Genomic DNA, 13,258 nt, shown 5'->3' on the forward strand with positions numbered 1-13,258 from the left:
AAAATTGTTGAAGAGCAACTGAGGTGTAAGAAGGTATCTTTGGTATTTCAAGCTGGACCTGCTGTCATGAGGATTCCATTCACCTACATTTACGCTGATACCAAAAGGCAGAAGGATTAAAGAATTACTCGGTGAAGCTGAAATCTCAGTTCTGACATAGAGAGTTACTGTCAAGTATACAGCCATATTCTTTTAACTTTTTTAAACACTAAAAAGAAATCTTAAGGGTTGATGTTGTGGTGTAGTCCGCCACATGGAACTGTAGCAGTGCTATGATCTGCTAAAAATGTTTTATTTTTGTCTAAAGAGTCAGTCTGAACACTAGTTTTCTTATGTTAAGGAGCTGAAATTTAAAACTGCTTTTTTTAAAAACAAATTCAATGCATATCAAATTAATCTAATAAACATTTAGATTCTGAAACTTACCTGGTTCATTTATTCTACCAAAAGTATGTCGGGTGTTGTGCTTCCTTGTTTTAAAACAGGTTTCACAAAAATCAAAATCATCACAATTTCTGCATTTGAATCTAGGCCCATTGATAGGAAACATCTGACAGCCATCACACCTGATTTCACGAAAGAATAACAAGTAAATATATTTCTAGAAGTTTTTACAGTACAAGTTAATTGTAACACCAGTCAAGATAATGGAATCAAGACAGTAAAGCTAAAGGATAGCCCACGTACATTTAGAAAAATGTAAATAATCACTTACGTAACTCCAGGATGAATGCTGGGGACCAGTTCCATTTCTGACAATAAGCCAGTCCAATGAGACTGCTGAGGGAAGTCTACAATGACATCTTTTCCATTGGCACTAAAAGCTGTGACAAAAATGTGCAGAAAATACAATGTGTTACAAATCTCTATAAAAAGAAACAGAAAGCATACAATGCAACATCAGAGCAGAAACATGTAATAAAAGTAGCTTTCAAAAGTAATCTTTTATTTTAACAAAACTATGTATTAACCGAATCAGCCTGGAAAGGTATGGAGGGAAAAGGGATTCTCAAGATTTTTTAAAAATACATATTATTATATTTAAATTCTTTGACTCGATTTTTTTTAAACTGTTCCCAAAGAGAGTACTTCTAAGCATAAACATTTTAAGATCAAAATCTGTACATCTTCTAAGAATCTCTGCCCTAAAGATTACTTCTATAAAATCCCTTACAGCTTGACACTAGCACATCCCACCTTCTCGTCACTTTCATATGAAGTCTTCAAGCTAGATTTACTTCTTAAAGGACAACCATTTGGGGTTCATCCAAATTATAAGAGAACTACAACAGGAAGCCGCGGAGACGACCTTTACTGTATGTTAATGGAGTGGCTCAAATAGCAAAATAGGGTGCCACAGAATATGTGTCTAAAAATTCATCAGACATCAAATGGATCCCATACTCTTTATCATCATGCAATATTCCAGAAAACAGTGTGATTTTTAAGCATCTAGAAGATTGTGTCCTTAAACACTGCAGAAAGTCCGTGTGGTTTACAGTTCTACTACCTCCCCATGCCCCATTTTGAATATACATTACCTTTGACAACTCCCACACTCCGATGAGTAACTGATCCCCATTTGTATTTGGGTGTGGTAACAGAGCTTTTCACACGCACTTTGTCACCTATCTTGATATGAGAGGCAGAACTCTGCGGTGGAAATCCTAGCAGTTGCAAGAATAAACGCATAGTGAGTGGGTTTTGCTTCCCCCAAAATACAACTCCCTTAGTGTATAATTTAGGTTTTTATTAAAAAGCAGTCAGTAGCAAACTTACCTAAAAGCTCAACATGGATATATCTGACCCAGTAAGTACCACCCTTTTGTTGCCAATCACACTGTACGTTCAGGTCATGCAATCCATCCCGATCCAATTTAATAACTTTGCCTACATCTCCTTCACAAACCTCCTCATAGGTTCTGCAGCACCTAACCATCATCCCCACCTAGAGAAAAAAAGGACAACAGAATGCCATAGATGGGTAAGGACTTTTGCACCAGAAGGAAAGTAGTTTATATAAATAAAAACATCTTTTCATTATCACGCTTACCTGAATATTCTCCCTCACATACACAGCATAGTCATCATTACTTAAGAAATCAGCTCGTTTCTTATAGGTCTGGCTCTCTGTTACAACAGCACCACTTGACTGGAAAAAAAAAAACAACAACAAAACAAAACAAAATAAATAGTTACAAAAATTGTTCTCAATTCAGATAAATAAAATTAGCAGGGACTGAAGATAACACAACAAAACCAAACACATACAATATCCAAGCTGCATGCCAAAATGGGCAAAATCTTCAATAGGTCAACTCACTATCGGGCTAAAATTTTTGATCTACTTTACTTTAAACTTAAGTTTAGTTTCCAAAATGACTTGCCAAGGAATGTAGCTGCAAATTTTCAACATGTGTGAAACAAGCTGCAAGTTGCTTTTATGAAATCTGCTTGCCAAATAAAATTAGAAAATGATTTGTGATTGATCTATTTTGCCTTGCAGATACACATTCACATTCCACTTCATAGGGTACTTGTTTGGCGAGGAAGAAAATAACGAACAAACAAACAGTAGTAAATGGTAATCTCCTACCTAAAGTACAATACTAATTTTTTTGTTATATAATACAATGGGATTTAAAGTATTCCCTTAGAAAAACAAGCTGATGGAAAAGGTAAGATTGTAGTTATCAGGAATTATTCCTTTCAAGATTTGATTAAAAAAATTCAAGAGAAATATTGTATTGCATCTGCAGTGAAAACTTTCAGATAATTTTGTTCTGAGCAATTAATGTTTTTTTATTCACGGCAATATATAGCCATTTCTCACTGCGATACTGATGAAGATATCAGAACTTAACGTCAAGTTAATTTCCTTCAAAATATAATGCATTTCTTTCAATTACAAGATCCCACATGCTAGAAAACTCAACATAACTCCTTAAAAAAATAAACAGAAATACAGAACTCCTTCCATTCCATTGGCAAATTCTCACTGGAACAGTTCCTGTAAGTCAACAGAAGCCTAATATAAATTCACATTAAAGCCATCACAATCAATAAGCATTGTAAAGGATATTTTATCACCAGTAAGTGAAAAATAGTTTTTATAAGGAAAAAGCTAATTTATTTCACTGACATATTTTTGCCATTTATTCACTAATTCTTGTATCTAAGATACATTCGTTTTTCAGACCAAAGGAAGGGAGGTGGGGAAAAAAACTAAAAATAAAAAAATAATAATAATTTTTTTTAAAAAGTGTCCTTTACAAATATTACACTATAGAACCGACTATTTCAGATGAAACTGAGACCAACTGTCAGGAATACTCAGAGCTACCACTAGTGAAATATCTACCTGCATTCCACTCTTCCCCTGTGCTACTCTTAAATAAATAGAATCATAGAATCACGCTGGTTGAAAGAGACCTTTAAGATCAAGTCCAGCCATTGGCCTAACACTGCCAAGTTACCACTAAACCATGCACCTCAGCGCCATATCTACCTGTCTTTTAAACACTTCCAGGGATGGTGGCTCAACTGCTTCCCTGGGCAGCCTGTTCCAAAGCTTGACGATTCTTTCAATGAAGAAATTTTTCCTAATACTCAATCTAAACCTCCTCTGGAGCAACTTGAGGTCGTTTCCTCTCATCCTGTTAATTGGGAGAAGAGACCAATCCCCACCTTGTATTTCTAATACAAGCCAGGATGCTTGGCCACCTGGGCACACTGCTGGCTCATATTCAGCTGGCTGTCAACCAACTTCCCCAGGTCCTTTTCTGCCAGGGAGCTCTCCACCCATCCTTCCCCAAGCCTGTACTGCTGCATGGAGTTGTTGTAACCCAAATGCAGGACCCAGCACTCTGTAATCTATTTATAGATCTTTCTTGAGTTCTTTCATGACATGCCTTAGAAACGTATAGCAAACGTGGTCCTTGCTACTCTCTTGAAAGCTTGGTACAGCAGAATGTCCTTGTACTCTAACGAAGTTTACAAAAGGAAATAATTAGAAAATTTGCAGCCAGCTACCATGACTTAGGTTTTAGGAAGTCGATACTTACCACAGGGCAAGCAGCTTCAGCTTCTTCCACCTCTTCTGTTATTTCCTCATCCGAATATTCATCAGACAGAGTATCAGCATCAGAGAGATCCGTAATTTGAACATCAGGGTGATCCAACAACCATCCAACCAAGGCTTCCACTCCTAATACAGAAAACAAACTCAAGTTTGCCTCTACAGGATTCTCTGACATTCTCAAGATGGCATCCAAAAAGAGAATTAACAACTGCTCCCGTGTACACAGTATTTTAATCTGCTTGCAACTTTCTTTCTCTTTCTAACACCATTAACTAAATGAAATACCTGGTAATCCAGAAGCACTTCCAGAAGTTCCAGACAGAGATTTTAACGCAAATTCTATGTTTTTCCTAAGAAATCCCATTTCCATAAGTTGAACTACAATGGGGAGGGGTGGAATTGGAGACTGTTTGCGTTTCTTCACTTTTGTGGGTCGGATATGTTGCACTGTGACGGGTGTTGTAGCTTCACTAGAGCTGCAGTCTTCAAACACTGGAGTTGAAGGATGCGTAGACTCTACAGCCAGATACTGGCATACTGCCAAAGCAGCAGCCTAAATGAGAACAAATCAATCAGTCCATGTAAAACAAGCGTATTCAGTATGTTTTGTGTGTGTACTTGAAATTAAAGGTTATTTGCCAAAATGGGTTCAGTGTCACTTTTTTTTTTTTTTTTTAGAACCCGTATCTTAACAGGTTTCAACTTCAATGTGAGTCTGGGGAGGTCCCTGCTGACTGGAAGCCAGCCAATGTTATTCCAATCTACAAAAAAGGCCACAAGGAAAGACCCAGGGGACTACACACTTGTTGGGCTAACCTCAGTTCCCGGAAAAATTACGGAGAATATTATAGTGGGTACTACTGAAAGACATTTAAAGAATAATGCAATCATCAGGCACAGTCAACAGGGGTTCACAAAGGTAAAGTCCTATTTAACTAATCTGACATCCTTCTATGATAGGGTCATCCATCTAGTAGATTTTAGTAAAGTTTTGGATACTGTCCCTCACAGCATCCTTCTGGGCAAGTTGTCCAACTGTTGGATGAGCAGGTTCACAATGCATTGAGTGAAGAACTGGACAAAGAGCAGAGCCCAAAGGGTTGTAGCAAATGGGGCTACATCTGGCTGGTGACCAGCCACCAGCAGCGTTCCTCAGGGTTCAGTTCTAGGGCCAGTCCTGTTCAATGCATTTATCAATGGATGCAGGAGTTAGCAAGTCTGCTGACAATACCAATCTGGGAGGTGCTGTTGACTCTATTCAGGGACAGGTGGCCTCCCAGAGGGATCTAGACAGATTGGAGCACTGGGCTATGATTAACAGGATGAAATTTAACAAGTTGAAATGCTGGATCCTGCATCTAGGATGGAGTAATGCAGGGCACAAGTATAAACTGGGAGAGCAATGGCTGGAGAAGAGCCCCGCAGGAAGGGATCTGGTGGTGATGGTTGACAGCAGGCTCAACAGGAGTAAGCGGTGTGCCCTGGCAGCCAAGAGGGCAAACCTCATCCTCGGTTGCATCAAACCCAGCATAACTAGACACTCAAAAGAGGTGATCATCCCACTGTATACAGCGTTGGTGCGGCCTCACCTTGAGTGCTGTGTGCTGTTCTGGGCCCCACAATTTAAGAAGGATGTGAAGGTATTTGAATGTGTCCAGAGGAGGGCAACAAAGCTGGTGAAAGGGTTGAAAGGAACATCCTACGTGGAACAGCTAAGGACTCGAGATTTGCTTTGTTTGGAGAGAAGAGTCTGAGGGACAACCTCATTGCTTTCTACAGCTTCCCGAGGAGGGAAGGTGGAGAAGGGGGTGCTGATCTCTTCTCCCTGGGATCCAGTGAACAGCTAAGGACTCGAGATTTGCTTTGTTTGGAGAGAAGAGTCTGAGGGACAACCTCATTGCTTTCTACAGCTTCCCGAGGAGGGAAGGTGGAGAAGGGGGTGCTGATCTCTTCTCCCTGGGATCCAGTGACTGGACTTGTGAAAACAGGTTCAAAGCTGTGCCAAGGGAGGTTTAGACTGGACATTTATTTACCAAAAGGGTGGTCAAACAGTGGAACAGGCTTCCTAAAGAGGTGGCTGATGCCCCACACCTGTCAGTGTTTAAGAGGCATTTTGACAACGCCCTTCACAACTTGCTTTCACTTGGTCAGCCCTGAATTGGTCAGGATGTTGGATTAGACACTCTTTGTACGTCTCTTCTAACTGCAACAGTCTAGTTTATTCTTATTGGGATGGGAATTAGAAAAACTTATTAGGTTACTTATTAGCAGAAAACACAGACTCTACCTCAAGCTCTTGTTTGTCAAATATTGCTTTCACAGGTGATGGTTGCGTAGCAGCTGTCAAAAGTTGCTGTAAAAGAATCATGGGAGGCTGAGGTCCTTCAGGAGACATATCTCCTATGTCGGGAGAGGCAACTGCTCCATCCTCTTGAAACAAAAACATTATTTTAACCAAAAACATGTAATACAAGTCAATAGGGAGACTTATTCTGGGGCCTACTGGTTGATCAAACATATTGTTATTTCTCCCATATTTCTTCTTCACAGTAATCATGTGTTTAAGATTAAATCATGTGTTCCAGAATCTCTGTACAAAAAAGCAACTGAGAAATTTGTAGATAAACAATAGTTTTAGAACATGTCCAACTATGGAAGACTTATAAATTTAGTTAACTCCAATATTTCAAGCTTCAAACACTTGATCCACTTAGTCTTCAAAATGTAAGTTACAAAGTCAAAATGCTGTTTATATATAAGGTTAAAGCATATTTTAATTTTAATTTTTAATTTTTTGTCTTCAGAGGGTAAACCTAATTTTACCCTCCAACTGCCACTAGCGAAGGTTACAGTCACATACTCTATCTACCATCTAAATGGACAGCAGAATACTCAAGTTGCATTTCAGAATACCTGCAGGATTTAGTGCACAATCCTGAACAGCTGGCTGAGATAAGATCTGCCTTAGCGTGTCCTGGTGAGAAAGAAGAGCTCGGCCTGCTTTCAGTATGTACAGCTTTAATTGCTGGCATCGCAGTAGATCCAAATCCACTTGACCTATCAGAAACATTAAGCAGCCATGAGCCCTAGTAATCTCTTGTAATAAAGAAAGGCTATCACTTTTACAACCTCAGTCCAAAAATCAGTTTACATCTTAACTCACTGTGTGAAAGCTTGTAAAATAATGATGGTATGAGGCAGTTTGAATAGTACCTGGAAAAGAAGTCTCCACACATTCTATGACCCATGATATTAAAAACACTGCCTTCCTACTTTCCACACCCTGGACAATCATACAGCTGATATATAGCCCAGTAAGTGCAGCTGTTTTATGTATTCAGTATTTTAAACAATTCAATACCAGAAGTTGAAACCCAAATCTTATTTACATTTTCTCTCCAAAGTACAAACAGTATTCCGCTTACAGTGCAGAGCAACTCATCCCCTACCTGAACTTGTTTTCTAAGTACATACTATTCAATGTTAACCAAGAAAAAAGGTAGGGTTCCATAAACATCTTTCTCTTATGTACATTTGCTGTTACCAGTATTGTTTCCAGAGTACACCCTTCTATATAAAAACAAAAAAAAGAAACAACCAAAAAAAAAAAAAAAAACAACCAAAAAAAAAAAAAAAAACAACCAAAAAAAAAAAAAAAAACAACCAAAAAAAAAAAAAAAAACAACCAAAAAAAAAAAAAAAAACAACCAAAAAAAAAAAAAAGCCCAGCTGTACCTGAAAGGCCCTGATTGGGAGACTTCATTCTTTGTTTTTCTATTTTACTTCCAGCCAGATTTACTAGTTGAGCCCAAATGGATAGCATAGGTTCAGTGAAAGGCAAATTGTTCACGTTAAAAGCTACAACTGGAAGCTAGACAGTGGGAGAAGAACCAGACAAAACAAAACAAAAATACAGATAAGCATTTTCCAAAATTCTACAAAATCATTCAGAAGTTTCAATAGTTATTAACTGAAGAAGAGAAAAAGTAGTATTTGTCTTATTGCTCTTGACCAGAAACAACTGAAGAGTGTTACTATTCCCTATATAGCTCCTAAACCTGTATTTGTACCATGCAATTGCAAGTCTACCTGGTGAAAAGACAAGACAGCCAAGAGAAAGGCAGAACCACAGACCCTGAAGCAGACCAGACACTTTGACTGTGCTTTCACTAAAGTCACATTAAGCAACTTGAGATGAAGACTCAAAAGATAACGCTCACCACTTTCTACATTAGTCACCAAATCAAGTTAAGACAAACAAGTAAGCTCCTCTCGTGTAAGAGCTGTAAACCACATAGTCATGACTTGGGATTTTACCTCAAGTTAACGGCCTTCAGCTCAAATGCCTTCTGCTTCCTCAACAAATGAGGACAGGCATTAAAGGCCCTAGAGAGGTTTGTACGAGTATCATTTTACATTTGCATTCAGAGCATTGTATGTGATGAACGTCATTGTATTTACCCAATGAAGAACAAATATTTTCTTTGCACCACATCAGAGTCTTTAATCATACCCTTCCCTGTATTAAAGTTTTAATGAAACGAACTTACTGGTTTTAGTTGATTCAGAGGGCACACTCTACACGTCCGCATGTCGTAGAACTGTACAGTTATTTTCCCTTTTGGGGTGATGCGTGTGACTGTGCCTTCTCCAAACTCATCATGAACTACTTGTCCACCCAGTCTCAAGCGACTGTCTATGCCACCAATCACCGCTAACACTGCCATCAGGCCTCCCACCTCCGGATTCTCAGTGTCAGGGAAGTAGTCATCCAACACAGCCTAACAAAGAACAGTAAAGTTAACTGTAGGGAGAAAACACAAAACTTCTCTCTGCTTTAAAATACAAAGTTAATCACACATACTTCAATTTAAAAAATTACAAAACAAATACGCATATATAAATAGAAAAATGGTTTCAAAATTAAGCTTAATATTGTTTAAAAACATTTAATATTTATCATTTCAAAATAAATATTGCTATAAAAATGAGCTTATTTTAAAACGTGGAAACTACCCCTTCTGACTGTTTTCCTGCAAAGATGTGGGTGATGGAGGTTAGCTGAGAGTTGATGTACTTGTTTATGAGTCCATTCCACTGGCTGAGCGAGTGGAGCGTCCTCAGCAGTGCCACTATCTCTTCTGCTAAAGTACTACTGTGAGTGGCAGTTAGAGATGCTTGGGGCCTGGCCTTTCTCCTTCTCAGAGTAGATTCTGGAAAGACAAAGGAATTGCACGAGAGTTATCAATTTAAGGCACGTATTTTCTATGCGTAAAAATAAGCCACTGAGGGAAGATTCCTCTACCTCTGAGTAGTGGGATATCTGAAGAACAAGTACTAAGCAGGCTGCCTAAAAATCCAAACAGTTTTTCCACAAGAAATTTCATGTCTCTTGACCTTTCATTTTTATCCCAGGATGGAAGTACTGCTTTCAACAAATGTACAGCAAGGATCTAAAAAGAGAAGAAAATTAGTGTTATTCCATTCTAAGTCACCAAATATTAAAGAAATTCTCAAACATATTAAGTATAGAAGAAAGACATTTTAAAAGTTAGCCTTCCTCTGTAGTTCTTTCCATAATATTGCTTTCTTTCTGGATGTAGACATGACAGAGCTACCAATCTTCTGTTCAGTTTGCTATGGAGTATTTTAAAAGAAGCTGTGCCAGTTCAAAGTCAGTAACAATTTTATTGGCACGTTGTATTAGTGAATACAACCTCTTCAATACTCAGGACATGAGACAAACACATACTGGGAAACAATGTAAATGACTAAAACACATAGGAAAAATAGGAATACAGAATGGGAAGGTTTGTTCAGATTCCATACTCAGAACTCAGTACTAAGATGTATTTCAGAATGGAAGTTTTCAAGTGTTCCACAATGTAGGTATGATAATTAAAAATCATGAGATATAAAGCTGAATGATACAAGAAGGCAAAAAGCAACCACAGTGACACCCAAAAGTAGTTATTGCAAAACTAGGGCCTCCAACACAGAAGGAACAGGCTGCCACCTCTAAACCCAGACACCCAGTGCAGGACTGACAAGAAACATGGGGAAGGTGCCGAGCTGCAGTATCAAAGAGCAGATGGGGCTGCACACTCTGAATAGGAGTATTCCAGGTTTTGAGCTTCCTCATCTTCTACCCAGAGGAGCAGTACAATACAAGTGACCAAGCACAGTGAAGATAACCTCTCTTGTAACCCTCTGCCAATAACACGTATTTCTAAAACTTCAAGGTCTTGTCTTTTCCTTATTAAGTTAGATGCTGGTAGATGAGAAATGCTCATTTCTCTCGAGTATTCCCTGAACAGCACAGATGACTAATGCACTAAATCCTGGATGACAACAGAAGTCTCACCACATGAAAAAAATTGGCAAGAATTTGCTGGAAGATCACAAAAAACCACAAAGGCCTTTATGATACAAGTCTTTACTTGTCTTATCAAGGAAAAGATTAAGAAGATCTTTTGATCCCCAAACCTTAAAACTTAGAAGAGTTATTGCATAATAAGGCTGCCTTCCAATCTCATGAAAAAGGTACTATAAGATGCTAAGGAAAAGTTAAAAAAAATCACAAAAAAACCCAACCTCACAAAAAAAAGAAAAAAAAGAAGAAAAGAAGAAAAAAGAAAAGGCAGAAGGGGACAAGGGACATACAATACCAAATAAAGATGCAAAGATGCAGCTTCTTAAGAAAGACTGTAATTATAACAATAGTAACAGTCTACCACAAAAGCAGGGAAAGTAGATAATACACAATTTGATAACTTTAACATGAAATTGCACATTTTTCCTAACCATCTTTTTGGTATTCTTTTCTTTATTCAACTTCTAGGAAACATTATATGGGAGTTTCCAGAATACATTTTTGAAACACTGTTTTGTTCTCTCACCTGTGCAAAACTTGCAGGCTTTCAATAGAACAAGGGAGTCTGCAGTGCCCTGAAGGCTCAAAAAACTTACAGATGTATATTTAAAACAATGAATCCTAAACATAAGAAGACATGTTATCTTTTTTCCAATTAATTAAAGATTGACTTAAGGACGTTTCCCATCTGTTTTTTTAAAATAGGCCTTTTTTTTTTTTTAAAGACAACTAAAGTCTACTGAATTAATTGCCTATCAAAGTAATTTGGAAATATACACATTACCTGTCTCTGTAGTGAAGCAGCAGTGAAAGATTCATGCCCCTCAACAATTTTCATTAGCAAAGTTATCCACTGAGATGTACTAAGAGTGCTGCACATCTGAGGCATGAGTGCTATACTTCGAATGAATCCCAACGTGCACCAACTCCTATGCTGTTCTTTATAAACTAATTTATTTGGCAAGGAAGCTAAAAACAAAAAGATATATACATATAACAGTTGACAGCTACGTATTTCTCTATATATACTACATGGGGCTTTTTTTTGACAAATCATATTCTTTACATGAACTATTAACTTCAATTTAGAGTCTGTAATTCATTTTATTAGATGTGCCTTTAAAACAATTCTCAAACTTACACTGTTTCCTCATTTCAAAGTCATTAGCATTATTTCTAAAATTATTAAGTGGCTATGGAAATCAATATGACATCCAGTCATACTGTTCTCCTCAAAAAGACTGTTAAAAAAAATTATTGTCTAAGCCAACCATAAACATACACATCCCATGCATTTCTCCTGCTCTTACTGCTAAATGTTCTAAGAATGCTCAAGATCACTCACATTGCTTGTGCTAACAATTAAGATTTTTTAATGCTCTGAAAATGCTTTTTCTAGCCTTTGGCCTTAAAGATTATAAACTAGTAACAAAAGATTTACAAAGCTACAAGACAACGAAGCACAAAACAGAAGCACACAGCTGAGTCAGACTGTTTCTAAATAATATACCTGATTTATCTATTGTTCCACTCTCCACAAGCATACGGAGTAGACCACATAAAGTCCTAGTAGCGTCACTTTGCATGACTTCAGCATGGACACCAGCAGAGAGACACAGTGTCTGCAAGAGGTTCACCGTACTCGTAAGCATCATGGAAGTGGGGTGGAGATTCCTTTCAACTTGTTCTCCTTCTGAAGGAAGACACAAAAGGCAAAGGAATACATTAATATTGAGTTAATCTATTTCACAAAGAGTTCTTAAACAAACATGAAGTGAGGTGTTTGTTGTAAATGTTTTCTCTGAGATTGTTTGACATTAAGAAGATTCCTTATTTCCAACTGGAAGAGCAAAATATAAACCAGATATTTTGTGAAGACATCTTTCAAGTTATTCTCTAGCAGTACACATCTTGAAAGAAATATCAAATGCAGTGCCAAGAACAGGGAAGCATTATGACTGGATGTATAATTAGCCCATATAAACAACACACTTTAGAATGGCATTAACATATTTTAAAATGTATACGTCCTGGTATCTGTAACTGAAACTATTTCAGTTGGATAATACTGTTTTCTTTGGCCCATGAATATGCAAAAAGTGTGATACCAGCCTTTGTATCCTCCTTTCTCAAGGTAAAGCTATCTTCAGAAAGATTCTGGTCAGGAACATACACCTATTAAACTAATCTTCTTTGACAGAGCATTTTCTCCTGAGAAAGAGGCTTTTTCATACTATGAACTATCAATTTTGGAATTCAACTACAACCTGGCCTCCACTTCTATTAAAAAAAAATATTGCTTTTTTACCAGAATCATCCTCAGTATCTGAATCCTCTGTTGTGGGCTGTGTTGCCGGCGGCGGCTCAGCTAGTTTGAGATCGTATTTTCCTTCCTTCCCCATTCTGTATGAATTTGTACTTCCAGTGTCCCACTGCACTCTGATCCAGCCATCTTCTCCCAATTCTCCAATTACACGACCCAAACCTGGAGGGGGTCCATCCTGGCAGAAGAAAGCAGCTCAAGTTACACAATGAAGAAAACTAACTCCTATCAAAAGTTCATAAATTAATAATGCAATTGCTCTTTTGTGCTGCTAACTTCATGGTAAGGCAATAAACATTCAATAATGTTTCAAAATCTAGCATAAAGTTGGAAAACATCTCACAATCTTCACAAGAAAACACGCCAGTAAACTGCAGCAACACTCATGTTTACATTTATTTTACTATGTCCTACATAAGTGCCATAGACACCTAGTTGGAAGAGTACAATATTGTAGCAAACATTCATTTCCTGTTAAATC

The 13,258-nt window shown here is 37.7% G+C and overlaps 1 protein-coding gene across 3 annotated transcripts in view; it reads right to left on the reverse strand.

Annotated features, from left to right (window-relative positions):
• Nucleotides 1–13,258, reverse strand: part of HERC2 (HECT and RLD domain containing E3 ubiquitin protein ligase 2) — a 115,092-nt gene that overhangs the window by 44,253 nt on the left and 57,581 nt on the right. For all 3 annotated transcript variants that reach the window (XM_014960244.1, XM_014960245.1, XM_014960246.1), the window contains exons 36-51: nt 12,763–12,955; nt 11,965–12,147; nt 11,239–11,423; nt 9,387–9,534; nt 9,098–9,294; nt 8,632–8,862; nt 7,817–7,952; nt 6,995–7,138; nt 6,369–6,511; nt 4,367–4,634; nt 4,065–4,207; nt 2,054–2,152; nt 1,780–1,948; nt 1,542–1,667; nt 716–824; nt 427–566 (exon numbers count right to left, since the gene is read on the reverse strand). In XM_014960244.1, the coding sequence (XP_014815730.1) occupies nt 427–566; nt 716–824; nt 1,542–1,667; nt 1,780–1,948; nt 2,054–2,152; nt 4,065–4,207; nt 4,367–4,634; nt 6,369–6,511; nt 6,995–7,138; nt 7,817–7,952; nt 8,632–8,862; nt 9,098–9,294; nt 9,387–9,534; nt 11,239–11,423; nt 11,965–12,147; nt 12,763–12,955 (2,614 nt within the window). The remainder of the gene's footprint in view (nt 1–426; nt 567–715; nt 825–1,541; nt 1,668–1,779; nt 1,949–2,053; nt 2,153–4,064; nt 4,208–4,366; nt 4,635–6,368; nt 6,512–6,994; nt 7,139–7,816; nt 7,953–8,631; nt 8,863–9,097; nt 9,295–9,386; nt 9,535–11,238; nt 11,424–11,964; nt 12,148–12,762; nt 12,956–13,258) is intronic.

This window comes from Calidris pugnax, unplaced genomic scaffold (genome assembly GCF_001431845.1).
Source record: "Calidris pugnax isolate Ruff unplaced genomic scaffold, ASM143184v1 scaffold188, whole genome shotgun sequence".
Classification (NCBI taxonomy): Eukaryota; Metazoa; Chordata; class Aves; order Charadriiformes; family Scolopacidae; genus Calidris; species Calidris pugnax.